This window comes from Achroia grisella, unplaced genomic scaffold, assembly GCF_030625045.1.
Source record: "Achroia grisella isolate CSIRO2021 unplaced genomic scaffold, CSIRO_AGI_Agris_v1 utg1186, whole genome shotgun sequence".
Lineage (NCBI taxonomy): Eukaryota > Metazoa > Arthropoda > Insecta > Lepidoptera > Pyralidae > Achroia > Achroia grisella.
Window position 1 is genome coordinate 4567187 of NW_026712592.1, and position 15595 is coordinate 4582781.

Sequence of the window (15595 nt, forward strand, 5' to 3'; positions counted from 1 at the left end):
ATTGTCGCTCCATAATTTTGCGAATGTGTCGCCATTAACCACCGCAGGTTAACGACCCTATAACCTGATAGTCATATTTGTCACATGTCATAAAGAAGTCCATACGGATGACCAAAGCAAAATATGACAACTGAAGAGGAAGACGCCGCGATTACTAAACTATACTTTACTCTATTGCGAAGAACACTGAACGGTAAATAAAAAAAATAGGCTAAGCTACGCCTTCGGTTTGTATTGGTCATTGTAGTGACCACAGATATATTTTTTATATATATATGTACTTCATGTGTTTTTCTATAACATACAGGTTAGTCGTAAAGGATATACCTATACCAGTTTTCAGAGTTTCTATCAGGTTATAGAAACTTATATAACGTAATTATTTCCACCAAACGTTTCCTGGTGAAAGTGGAAATATCAAAAATAATTTTCAACTTCACATACTAAACCGATTACCTAACCGCATAGATTGTTTAAAGGTAATATACAATATCTACTTTTAATTATATCGTCTATTTTGCAAATTTGGAAGAGTTGTTCACTTTCATGTATAGCCCTTAATACTATCCTTGTGTAATATGGGCCAATAAATTAAAATCAAGTTCCTAAATAAAAAATAATAAATATATATTTATGCGTGCAAAGAACAAGACTATAGAACGAACAGTGAATCAAAACTACTTTATATATTGTTTTAAATTTGACGCGGCATAAAAATATAATAAACTGTCATTCGCACCATGCTACGCAGTATAGTAAAAATAACGGGAATTTACGGGAAGATGAGTAAAGGTAGACGCATATGTCTGCCCATAAAAAAGATTTTATCTACTATCTACCCGCTGCTCTTAAGTTTACCCGTGATCATGGCGGTTGAAACACTGCCGAAATATCGGGAACTTAATATAAAAATAACGTGGTAAGATTTCGCGATTTTTACTAATTATACGTACAAATTTAGTTTCTTTGGTTCAATTTACTAAGATGGCACATTACGTTAAGTACGGTACAGCGATCGAATACAGAATATGTAATGTTTAATGTTAAATACTCATGTTATTTAATTTGATTCCGCAAAGCACCTCTAAATCAATATAACAAGCTATGACGTTACGTGATGTCAGAAAATTACGACAAATGTTAAAATAAAAAGAGCAAATAATAAAAAATACGTACAATTTTATGCTTATATTTCTCACATAAATTATTAAAGAATAATAAAAAATTACATTTTAACACTCATATTTACAATAAACCCTTAAATGCTTACAAAAAAATAAATAACAAAAAAATATAAAATATTTATCTATATACATAAATATAATTTGTAACTAGATACACATAATATAACTATTATTTATACAGCCAGATATAAGTATTCAGCTTATTCGTAATTGAAACATTACTGAACTTTTTGACACATAGCCTTCCTAACCGGACTTGAGTTCATCCACTTCTTATGATTATTAAAATTCAAATATTACACCTACATAGGTAATAGGCTCAAATACAAACCAAAGGTTTCCGAATATAGATTATAAAAAGAAACAAATAAGTCAATAAGGATCTCATATGTTCAAACTGCGTTATAAAAACTCTTTGTCTTATTTTATTAATATAATCTTTGTGATATTTTATTAATATAGTTACGTAACAAATGAATTCATGTTTTGGCGAAATGACTGATGACACGTCAGTTTAGTATACCTGCTCAAATTTATTGTACTATTTTCAGTTTCTCATAACTTCACTACTGTCAGGATTAGTGTGATCTTGATCGTAATCTCTTAAGACTCGCTTTGTAAAGTCTAATAGCTTGAATAATACTATTCTTATTAGAAGCAAAGTATCTAAAGTAATATGATTAGAAATCTCCCCTTTGCCCGCGAAGCGTCTACTCCGGGACAAGTAACCTCGGGTCTCTCGAGTGAGTTAGACTGGTCTTCAACGTTTTTTAAATTAAGATTCTTTGAACATGGGTGCCGTGTATGTTTAGTGGAGAATAGATGGGTTGGTCGATTGAAAATGGAATCTACCTAATTCTACACAATTATTAACAAACATGTAACTCTTATTTGCCGGTGTTAATTCTCGGAGATAAAATGCATGTAAATATTACGGCCATGTTAATTGAACATTGTTTTGTGACGTACAGATTAATATTGACATTTAATGGTGTCATTGTTTGTCAGTAGTATAAGGAAATTGTAATACGACTTCATTTCATATGTTTAGGAATTTCCGTATACCCAGGTACTAGATCATGCTTAATACAATATATTAATCGTATATGCTGCTAATCGCCTGGAAAGGGGAGGAAAATGATTTTTTTTTGTGGATGATAATGGAATGATGAACCCGCCTACGCTAACGGTTTAATCAAAGTTCATATGGGACTAACACGATAGATTGAAAAAAAAAACGAAATCTGTTCTCCGCAAAACAGAGAACACTAATGGGATTAGATAGCCATCACAAAGTAGTAATAATGTAGGCATATTGTGGTGTTACCAAAAGTAAAATAGGGTAATACTTAAAATCTAATGTGTAAAATATTTAGTTGGATTCCTAGAGATTAAGACATATCTAATTAGCTCCGTAAAGTCCCTAATGAATTGTAAAACTGTTATTTACATAACTTAAATTAATCACTTTAAATATTTATTTCGCACTGTGCTGACAAAACAAACATTTATTTAAAACTAGTTTCAGTTTTTGTAGAACAAAATAATTTAAGTGTATTATTTGTCTTATAGTTAAACGTGTCAAATTGATTTGTGTTACTTGCGTATTGTGTATTCGTAATGGTGTAATTATCTATGGGCGGTTTTATAATATACCGTATGATACTACTGTCGCCGTCCCTAGTTCTACGGCAATGGTAAACAAACGGTCAGTGGTTGAACGTAACCGCCATCTTGCATTGCATAGGTCAGGCACAGCGTGATCATACCCATCAACTTTATAAACATGTAAACTGCATAACCCTCACTGTAAATAAATTGTCGATGTCGTAAAGAACAATAACCTATTTCTCTAAACTTCTAAACTTTCCAAGATCCCAAGCAAAGTTTAACATTTCCAATAGCCTTGAGACACATAAGAATCATATGTTGGCAAAACGCCTATTGCACTATATCCAATACACAGTAAAGGTACTTTAAAAATGTATCTACAGTCGTTTTGTGTGTATTGCATACTACAAATAATAATTTGTTATATTTGCAGTGATCGTTTGAGGACAATTCAACAAGTCTTTGAACTGACATTGTAACATATAAATATATGTGTACAGCACACATTTATTCCATATGAGACATGTACACAAATTATAATAAAAAGTTACCTCATTAATGTATGCAGGTACTTTTTTATTCGATAGTTTACATTACTTTACACCATAAAAGAGTCATTTACAATATTTTCTGAAATAGCGAATTCAAATGACCAATTTAAATACCGCCAATTTAACGCGTTAGGTGTGACGTAATATTCTACGACAAAATAAAAACAAATGAAGAGGTGATAACTCAGATTAAATCAATATTATACTTTGATGCAATATTACTATTATTTTCAACTACTATAATCCATTATGGATAAACCTTCATGAAACAATTATTACGTTTTAGGTTATACTATTTTTATATTAAAATTAATACAGTAAAGATGGGCAAAATAAAGTAAACATTATAACTAACACAAATTACCTTAAAGCTTTTACTCGTTTTATTTCAATAGACTTGAAGTCAGGATTTGTAAAACTAGTGAAGAAAACTTGCGGTATGAAGACCGACATATCAGTACACTAGTTTTATATATTTTCCAGTATTATAAATTATTCAATTTTATTATGATTTTTCACTTCTCTATTAATTTGCTATCTATCAATTAAAATATATAAGAATTTCATTCTATTTTGGTTTCAGTACATTTCACGGCCACATGAATTCATTGTATATGTAGACGACAGATAAATATATTTTTTTCTATTGAAACCATTAAGAAAAATAATATACTTAGTTATTATTTTAAACAGGAACATTTATATAAAATAATGGTCTTGCTAGATCTTTGTGGTAATTATGATATAAGGTTTGCAGAGTTTGTGTAACAACAATATTAAACTTGTTAAGTAAAATTTCCGTATTCTACACACAGACCACATTTGAAATAATCTCTAATATGCAAAATGATAATTAAAAAAAATACAAATGACACATAGCAGGACATTGCGATTCTTGGCAAGAATCACTTAGTTAGCACATAATTAATGATGGTCAAGTTATATCACGTAAAATATTACTAACACCATTATTACAATAGAAATGATAACATTTCTATCAATATATTTGTCTAGTATAAAATAGGTTAATATTGGCAATAATAAAATGAGAGGTAAGTATAAATATTGATTTATCCACACAATATGTCCAAATTTAGGCTATAATACTATAAACTTTATAATATTAAACTATTAAAGGAATAAGCACAATTTGAACTCGATTATGTAAGTACACAGAACAAAAATAACTAGAAGTAGTATGGGTCATCTCGTTGACCTTGTTATGCAGTATATATTGAAACGTCAACTGTATAGTCTGTACTATACATTATAAACTGTATAGTGGGTACTATTTACCTGAAATGGAATATAAATTAATCTTTGTTTTAGAAGCCAAAGACAGCCCAGTAATGAATCACTGGAATAACTAATAAATCTAAAAGTATAGCCTTATATTCATTGCACCTTTTATCTAGTTTATTGAGGAATATAAGAAATGTAAAGAATATTAAAAGAAGTAATAAAAGATCTACGCAATATACTTTTAATAATCCTGGTACATAAATTACAATAAATAGTAGTAAACTCTTCTGCTGTTTTTTTCTGTTCTGTGTGTTTATATATTTTGATTTAAAATTATCCTACATATATATGAATTAAAAATCTTATGTACAGTCGACACTGCAGTCTCAATTTAACCTAGCTATAAATTAGGCAGGCAAGCCTGCTCAAAAAGACACAAAACTTTGTGTATGAGCTCATATTGTTCCGAATTTTGCACCATGCCTCCACGATTCAGTCGCATGTTACACACAATGCCGAGTACATCGACTTTATGTTCATTTGTTAATTGCTTTATACCATTGAGTATGGCAATGAGGCAGCCAGTACGACCTATACCGGCTGAGCAGTGCACAATAGTCGGTGGCGAGTGGTGTTCAGCGGAGAAGTCTAACGGTGTCGTCACTGTCACTGTCACTTCACATGGCACAACTTGGTTCTCTAACGGTGGAAACACAAACTTTGAATCTGGTTTCGGGCTATCATTACACTTACACACGTCTTCACTTTGTATATTTGTTTCGTTGAAGTCATAGTTTGAGTCCTTCAACACATCCAAACTTAAGTTGAGGAGGGCATTAACATCTTTAGGGCATTTGTGATCAGCCCAATTGTGAAACCAGTAGTGATATACTATTACACTGTCATAGGGCTTTATTTTGTGGTATTTAACATCCAATTTTCGAATGGTATATCCAGATTTCTTAACCATACCACAGTTTTTAATGGTGAAACTGCTTAATTCTTCGTCTTCTTCAGTTTCCTCAGGACATTCAAACGTGCTTTCTTCATTTAATTCTAATGGGAAGTACTTTTCGCATTTTTGTCTACTGTTTTCGATAAAGTTCGTAAGCATGACAATTTTTTGTACACCCAATGCTGCAGATGGACCAGGGTCAGGGGGCTCAGGGTTGAAAGATGTAGAGTTTTGGTAGACCATGAGCCAGAAATCGAAGATAGTGTTCTGCAATGGTCCTTGCGTCGCTATATAGCTGTTCTTGGAATATTCATGCCCCTGTAAATAAACATAAAAATAATTAAATCTTTATTTATAATGACAAATACACTTGTTATGCATGTATGTTATCGCATGCTCTTTTATGACACTATAATTAAAAGTACATATAGAACTATAAAAATACATAAGCTTTAAAATAAAAAAGTGCAATACCAACCTTAATAAAATTGGCATTGATGTAACCCTCGCTGACTTCATCCTTTAATATGAATCTTGAATGCTCATTTGGTAAAATAGTCTTATATCTATTCTTTGGATGGGACCCAGACACTATCGGCTTTTCTTGGAAGTTGGTTGGCATATCCCAAAACTCCTGATGAAGATTCCTCAATAGACTTTTCTGATATTCAGAGCATGGTTGAGTGGTCACTGGTTCTGGGATAACCATTTGCGGATTGTCCTTTGTTATATCCTCAACTCGACCTGAACAACAATGCTGGCCTTCTGTAGAACTATGGCATTTTACTTTGGAGTACCCATTTTGGAATACATCATTCAAGTCTCGTAACTGCTGTCTAGACAATACACTTGATGCATTTTGAAGATGTTGCATATTTGCTAAGTATAATCTAAAGTCTTCTGATGTACTTTGAGGACTTAGAGGCTTGGTAGTGATATTTCGAACGAAACCTGGTTGGTATGTCGTTTCATCTTGACGCCCAAATGCGTAAATTATCTCATTTTCTTGGTCACCACAAACATAAGTTAAATTTTGAGGATAATCTTGCTCTGAGTAAGAAGCAGACCAAAGATTATCATGAGACCCAAACCCAATTGATTTGTCTGTGGAACATATTCTTCTATTTCTATAAGATTTAGGTATTAAATTTTCAGTACTCAACGACTTTCTATGTTTATCTCTATGTGGCAGATCTTTTAAATTATCTTTGATTAAATTCTCGTCTATGTCCAAGTCTCTTGGCTCCTGGGGTTGTATGTTTAAAGTAAGTGAAGTGTTCGAACTTCGCCTCTCTAGAATACCTTTTCTATGTTCTCCTGTAGTGTTATCTATACTATGATTACTACTAAAGCGACTAAGATTGCACGTAGACCCATTCAGATTGTAATTTGAGATGCTCAGTCCTCTATTTACAGACAGTTGGGGATTCGAAGTGTTAATATTTAAAGTGAGTGAAGTGTTTGAACTTCTACGTTCCAGAAGACCTTTTTTCATTCCCGGTTTAGCATCTTTATTTAAAGAACTATTACTAGAATGTCTACTAAGGTTTGAAGAATGTATATTTAATGTAAGGCTGTTATTTGAGCCCCGTCGTTGTAATAAGCAGTTCTTTGATACATCCCCAGATAAACTAGTGTTTGAAGAGCACAACATATATCTTGTTGATGGAGTTAAATGTTCAGTATTTATTAAAGATGTATTAGAATCTCTTCTTTCCAATGACAATTTTTTATGGCGACAGTCGTTGAGGCTAAAATTAGATATGCTTGTTCTGACTGTCGCCAAATTATGGGTAGATGCTCCTGCACTGCTTAAAGAACAATTTGAGCTTTGTAGACTATGTGTACTGAGCATTAAACTTTGATTTGAATTTCTCCTGTGTAGTTTTTTGACAAGCTTCTCGTCTTCTGCACTGGGTTCAAAATCGTCGGAGGGCACCCCTTCCGGCAATGTTTTAAGATTAGTACTAGACACACTTAAGTTCTGTTTATAATTTAACAAATTTGACCCTAAAGTTTGTCCCGATTCCATGTGGTATCGGCTGTCGGCACCTGATATGTTTATTTCTGGCTTTTCGACGAAATCGGTCATATTCTCGTCAAAAGATCCCATGGTACGGGATCCCATACGAGAAGTGCCTGGTTGATAGAGCATGAGATTCGCGTGGTTTTCTCTAAGAAAAATACCACTGTCCTGTCCTTTCATAAACAAACGACGTTGTTCAGCTCCGGACAATATTGAATTATATCCAATTTTGGCTCCAACAAAATTGGAGTTTACACTTTTTTGTGCCAAAATGCGTTTCAACTGACGTTTTGGTGTATTAGGAACTGACACAGAATTTTGGGGTACTTCCAAGGTCTTCTTTTGTGGTAATGATAAATTTACAGTCTCAGAAGAATCTAATGATGTTGCTTTGACTTTCAAAGTGGGTGTTTTTACTTTCTTTTCTTCAGCGTCTGTATACAACTTTTCAAACTCTAACAATTCTTTCTCCAAGTCGCTGTCTCGTTTCGTTAAATCGATGGTAAGGTTTCGTAAATTCTTTCCTTTTCGTTTCGTTTGAGCCTCTGCTGATATCGTTGTTCCTTCTTCGGTCGTGACAGTGATTTCGAATTCCTTAGGAGAAAATCTGGGCATATCCAAAAAAGACTGTGTGTCAGAACTCTGCCTTAGACATTTCTTTTGTATGAGATCTGGTGATTTAATGTCTTCTTCCTCTACTTCTTCGGGTGATTTATCCTTTCTTTCATCTTCAAATTTAAAAACTGGTCTTTCAGTCATAGGCGATTTGGGATGCCTCTCCATACTTTCACAAGAGGTACTCACATCTTGATTCTTATAAGCTTCATTCATTTGTTCTTTCATCTGCTTCGCTATGGGTAGACCTAAGTTCTGTTCTATAATTTTAGCGTTATCTGAATCTAATGATATCGATTTGAGTCTTTGTCGTCTAGCTTGAGCTGTATTTGAATGTGTTGGCGTTAATTCGTATTTTTCGTCTGCCTTTTCGTCGACATGCAAAGAATCTACTTTGGCACAGCAATCAACTACGTCTGTTTCTATAATTTCGTTTTTAATTTCAGTTTCTTTGTTATCGTCATATTTAGTAATATTTAATTCTATATTTTTATAATTCGTGTCACAACTATTGTGTCTTCTATATTTTTTGGCTTCTTTGTCAGCAGGTGGTGTAAACCTTTCCCTCTCTATTGAATTTCTACCGCCATACTTTTTTGGTCGGGGCGACATTCTTGTGGCTCCTTCTTCCATGTTAACTTGATCAAATGTAAAGTAATTTTCCTTGTTATAGCTATGAATTTTAGGGCTCGGTCTTGCGCTAAGAACTCTTGGAGAACTAGGTTTCTCTGTTAATCCATTACTTCTATTTAAATTATTAGCCAGCGCTCTTGGTGACTGTGGCCCATCGGAATACTCTCGGGGTGTTTCTGGAAAAAATTTTGGTGACCTTACACTATCATAATATACAGATTTAGGAGAAGGTTCGGCAAAAAACGCGGGCGAAACTGTTTCTGGTGGCGTAAAAAACCGTGGAGAACTCAAACAGTCGGCTAAAATTTTAGGTGAGAAATCAAATTTAGATCCGGTAGGTTTTTCTTTTGCAGAACTGCATTCGAGTATTCTTGGCGAATTTTGCATTTCTAGTCTCTCTTGGTGGCCTTCTAAATGTGGACTCTCTGACACACTGCACATATTCAGCCTAGTACTGACTGACCGAAATCTTCTAAGGTTACTTGGCGATTCTTGACCTCTCTCGCTTTCTTTGGGTGACGTCATTGCTTCTTCAGATTCACTTTCCGTATTCAAATTCTCACTTGCAACTTTCTTAACAGCTTCTGGATCAAATCCAAACACTTCAGACTTATCAGATTTGGCGCTACCTAAAAACGGAGATTTGTCGTCTTTTTCTAAAGAAGGCGATCTAGTCGCGCTAAATTTTTTTGCACGTGTTTCTCTAGAAAGATCCGCACCTAGTTCTGAATCTACAATTTGTGCTAATGGTCGCGGTATAGTTGCTGAATATTTGCAGTCTAGTGGTCGTCGAGGCAACCACTGCTCAGGTAGCGGAAGCTTTGGTATTCCTCGAAACTCAGAAAGACCAGGTTCTGAAGTAGATGGACCACTTTGTGGCACTGTGTTTTGGACAATTAGTATTTGAGGAGGATCAGCTTCGCGGTCTGGGTCGGCTGGAGCACCGATAAGAGTGGCTTTAGCAGGAAGGGTTGTAGAGATGGGAGGTGCGGAGTGTGCTGCAGGCGGGGCGGGGATGCGCCAGGGGGGCGGCGGTAAGCGAGCACGAGGCGGCGTCGGCGACGAGAACCGGACTACATGCACCTGAAAACAAAAAGACTTTAATTTATTATCCATACTCGTCTACAAATTTCCTTCTAAATTATTATCTCATAAAACTGTCGCGTTATTTATAAAAGACCGTAGTTAGCTTTATATCAACATTTATCTTAAACTTATCTGGCCGTTTTGACCAGAGGTCTTTGACAAGTGGCAAATGAATCTGTCGATAGTGATAAATTATATTAGTTTGTTGTAAGAGGTCAAGCGAATCTTTAATAGTACAATACAAAACAAAGTACCTGTTTTAGTCTATCTGTCTCTCCATGTATTTCTCTATCATTTAGAATTTTAGAGACTGATTTAAGGAAAGTTTATATTACATACTACCTGAATAAGATTCAACTTGAGGTCAATTTTGCTACACGAGCATACGACCCATTTGATGGTAAACGGTTACTGTGGCTTATGGACGTATAAAACACGCTGACGTCGACGACAATTTAGGCACAAAACTAAAATTATTACTACCTGGTGCGGCGCGGTGAGTTGCGCGCCCTTGCGGCGGCGGCGGCAGCGCGCGGCCAGCACCAGCAGCAGGAGCGCGAGCGCCGCCAGCGCGCCGCACACCAGCCCCGCCTTTGCGGCACACATGCCACGGAACTCACATCTGTTAAACATATCGCATATTTCTATATATTCATAAAATACCCTGCACAAATATTTTTTTCATGTAATTGCTGACGGCTCATCCTAATGGTAATCCGTAATCGGTAATCGTCGCCTATACACGAACACCACTATGAATATCACGTTATCATTGGACACTAGCTAATATACTACACATATATTGCTATTCCAGAAGACTAAAATGTCATGCCTATTATCCTGTAATTTCACTGATTAATTTGCATCCTACAAACGAAACACGAAAAACATAAGCAAGATGCTTGTCGGTTCAATAGATGAGACTGAGTTACCCCACAGACAACTCCTTACAGTTTACCTCTGGGGGAACCAAAGCTGTTCTTTTTAAGATGTTATGCTCATTTTGCGTTTATAAAACAAATAATTGTGAACTATAGTGGCGTGGCAACTAGTTTGCTAGCTTAGATGTTTGGATCACTATATTATCATGTTCCATGGGAATCACGCACGAGGAATGAGTAACGCATTCCTCTCGTCTTGAATTCTTGATGACTCTTGTAAGAATTGCACATTTGTTAAGAGCTTAAGACATGTGTTTATTTCTACAAAATTTGGTTTTATTTAACTGGCTTCTTTTAAATCGACTTGCGTAACATCAGGATGGCATTAGATAGATGTCTCTTTATCACAATGATGAAATAAAATACAAACTTTCTCAGAGAAGACATTTATGAATACTTGGTTATTACTATTTATTTATAATTAAAACCAATGCCTATGAATGGTGTTGTACTGAATCCGGCTAAATTAGTCCAATTTAATCAAACAGCAGAAACAAGAAAACAATGTTTTGTCGCAGGTATGACTCACAAAGCAGCAAATTATTATAAATGTGGACTGATAATGTATCTGTGCAGTTGAAAATTTGTTTAGCGTCAGTAAGAAAATGTAATCTTATCAGCCAACAAAACATTTTATTCAGACAGAAATTGCGGTTGTTTATACAAATATAATTTATATTTTAATTAACTTTTAGATAAAATATCTGCGCCCGAAAGGTTAACTAATAAATATCCTTTTTAATATGTTTATTTGATGGTCAAACATATGACTATTTTACCAAATTCTTAATATATTTACCGTTGTTTATTGTTTAAATAAGTAATGAAGGTACTTATGAAGAATTACTTCATAGTTCAAATATGTTATTAGAACAAAAAGTATTGTTTTAAGTAATAGTGCCATAAGTACTGCGTTATTAAAATTGTGTGTAAATGTTGTATATATATAACAGAAATATATATAATTCAATAAATTCATTCACAGAATTTCAATACTTAGTTTGATAATAATCTAACAAGACGTATGCAGCACTATTCACAAGGTCGAATGAGGCATATTGCCTATCGCTACCTAAAATAACAAACAAGCTGGCGTTCCACGTGATGGTGAAATATGGAACCGCAAATTACACATTTTAGTATTATGAATTTATGACACTTTTGGATCCCTTCGATTCATAAATACGTAAGTAACTGTTGTATCAGTTTTTATGTATGTTTAATATGTACTTTCTAATATCTAATAATGAATACCCTTTAGACTGAAATATCACATAATATGAAGATTACTTGAATGTAGAAATATGTAAAATACTGCTAGTCTACTGCAGTAAAAATCTGCATTAAAATAAAATTTATAATATCTAATAATATGTATTCATTGTGTTCATACTGTGTCGTCATTATTAACAAGTGAAGTATACATCAAAAATATAATCTTAGTCATTTAGTTGTGTTGAACAACTATCTTGAAAATATATGACTTAGCATTAGTCACATGGTAATTTAGGGTTGCGAGGTACATATTAGGGGGAATATCCATTACCCATGTAATATAATCTGAGGGTTGACAACGTATAACAATCGTTGATATTAAATTTTTAATGTGACAGTTTTCAAATATACATTGTTATACACTAATGAAGAAGGCTAACTAGCTCGAGGTTTGTTTAATATAAAATGGAAATCGTCACATAATCTTGAAAAACATAATGAACTTCATGAAGAAAATATTGTGCCAACCTTATTTCATCCGTGTCATCAGTTTACATACCGTGCATGACGTCTCCGGAAGTTAGTAATTAATTGAAGAACACGTCCGTTCATCTAGCCATGTCTTCATAAACGTCAACACTCAAGATTAATTTCAACACTGCCACTACCTACCTCTTCGTTTTACCCTGGTAGACCTTGTATGAAGTCCTCTGTATACCTGTATCTCACGTAAATACGTGATATAGAGATTGAAGATGTAAGGTGCTATTACGGGATAAGAGGCATAACATCTTAATCCTCTGGAATAGGTTACCAATTTTTATTGGGCTATCAGCTTACTAGCCATTTCAGAGGCATACTAAATAAAAGAGAACAGTCAGGGCCTTTGAAGTATCGAAAAAATTGTATAGTTAGTTATGTTACTTTATAGCAGAAACGAGCTTGCGTCTCACCTGATGTAAGTGATTACCGCCGCCCGTACGCACACGCAACACCAGAGGAATTGCAAGTGGGTTGCCAGCCCTTCCTGGTGTAGTGTATGGATACAATAAAACTTGTTTCGGGATTTAACCATTAGTTTCGGCATGTCTTGGCGTACCTTAATTGCCTTAAGGCACCTAATGTGCCATTAACTTTGATTTATTAAAAACAATATTTGCACTCAAAGCCAAAGACATATATATATAATAATTTACAGTAGAAAAATTAAGAATAGATAGATGAGACCTCACAGGTTAGCTACACTATTATTACAAAATAATAAGCCCTGATTGATTAGTCATCACCACTAAGCAGAAAGTACTGAAGTTATTAAAAAGAAATAGATAGCTATTTAGTATGTGTATTCATTGTATAGAGAAGTTATCAAGAAATGTCGTTTTTCACATATTTCACAATATTTTCTTGATAAAAAAAATTCAAATTAAACTTTTAGCTACCATCTATAGATGATGTATCTACTCTTGAAAAGTGATTTTTAGCTTAAGATGTGATGTTCTGTTAGAACTCCCAGTCACTATCCTATACTACTTCATATAATTTATAGTAATGTTATAAGAGGTATTTGTGTGGTTGCAGAAAATAATCACATGCTCAATATTTTTATTTTGCTTGTTGCTTATATTAAGTTTATTTGAATAAAGATTATTTCTATGTCTATATATTGCATTCCACAATGTAAATATCTGTGAACCAATTTTGAAAATTGTTATAGAAATAACAATAGAAAACCATATTATTTGTGTGTGTTTCATGGGCTCAAATCACACTATGACCTATAGCAGACCTACAATGAAAAATGTAGAAATAAATGATAGAAAATATGATGCAAAGGAAGTTGCGTTGCTAGTTTGTTATGTATATGAATATATATATATATACTGTATCAATAAATATATAAGGTGATTGCTGTTATTATGAGCAGAAATATAAATTAAACTAGCAATTTCCCACTACTTTCCACTGCTTTATTTTTAGATAAAGACAACCCTCATGGTAATAAAGATAAAAAACACTTATACAAACATACTTTCACGTTGGTACTCTCACTAATGGTACAATACTACAGACTTTAGAAAAATAATTAATTACGTTCATTATTGCATAAAATATATTAGCTGTAGTTAAAACCAAACAATTACAATGTATACTTTTGTCCTTCTAGGGGAATTTTCGGTGTTAGTTTATTTTATAAGTACAAATAAAGTTAAAAACGAAAATTAATGAAAAAAAATATTGCAACAAATATTTACTTATTGGTTAATTAAACATTAATTTTTTTTTATTAAAAAGTGAAGTCAACACATGAAAAGAAAAATAGTAATGGAAGTAGGCACAGAAACAGCAGTTGAGGCAGTTAAAAAATATGATCCACAGAACATATGTTTAGATACTTTTCAAACATTGAATTATTTGATTAAATGGGCATACAAGTTGTTATTTATACAATGTTGATGCCCAATTAATCAAATATATCATTATGTAGTGAAAAAATACATCTTCTATGTGATAATACATTATCTGTGGTACCAAATACATAATATTAGTATTTTCATAAATTTATTTCTTTCATAAATTCTTCTAAAAGAAAAATGTATCTTAAAAATACTAACATAAAAAGTGTAGGATTTTAGTGAAGAACAGAAATCAGCTGGTTTTTTTTATTCGGTAGGTATAACTTATACCCAAGGTTAAAGTCCTTAACTGAAGATTAGGCTGTATGGTCTTGTACCATTGGCTAAAAAAATATACCCCTACTATTATTTAAACTTTTCATTTAATGTTTATAGCTAAACAGTACTCTGTACTTAACAATGTATTCATACATATTCAAAGGAATTTTAACCCTCAGGGCACAATATTTTAAATTAAACATATTATTGGAAAACAGTTACATTGTGTTTGTCTTTTAGTAAGCCTAGACTTGTAGTAACTTGGTTGATTATTATTAAATGAATTGTTGGTATATTTGAAGTTTCTACTCTAGTACGGAGAGAACTGTGCCTTGCAATTAGATGTTAATGTTAATTATTATTTAACGTAAGAAATAAATTAGGACTAAATTTTTATTCACTATTTAAGAAGTTTTAGGATGGAATTACAAAATCGATACATATGTGACTTCTAGTAACATCATTTTTTTAGTATTTAGAGTGCCTAATCATTGCTATAAATTACAAGTTAAGACATATAAATGGTTAATACGTACTGTTCATTTAAAAAACGTCGACGAAGGTCTTAATGTTTGAACATCCAATGTGTAGGTGCTGTTTTAATGGAAATTCACAGTACTCGACACAAACACACAATTCAGTTAACGTCACTGACACTGAATCAACAATTTTGGAAATGTTTTCGAATAATAACAGGACGTTTTCGTCCAAAGCAATCAACCCATAGGATTTGACGTTCACGGATCGGCCATTTTTATTTCAGGACAACAAAAGGGGTGAATGTTGCCATTTAACTAAAAGTTATTTCCCAGTTTAAATCAGCAAAAAAAAACAATTTAATTTTACATTTTTAATTTTTTGAAA

The 15595-nt window shown here is 33.2% G+C and overlaps 1 protein-coding gene across 1 annotated transcript; it reads right to left on the minus strand.

Annotated features, from left to right (window-relative positions):
* Nucleotides 1–3084: 3084 nt before the first annotated feature.
* Nucleotides 3085–15470, minus strand: LOC131853526 (uncharacterized). The gene is made up of 4 exons (XM_059204443.1): nt 15268–15470; nt 10387–10525; nt 6022–9900; nt 3085–5861 (listed from the first exon to the last, which is right to left on the minus strand). The coding sequence occupies exons 2-4, from the start codon at nt 10507–10509 to the stop codon at nt 4989–4991; spliced, it is 4875 nt and encodes a 1624-aa protein (XP_059060426.1). The 5' UTR covers nt 10510–10525; nt 15268–15470; the 3' UTR covers nt 3085–4988.
* Nucleotides 15471–15595: the final 125 nt, after the last annotated feature.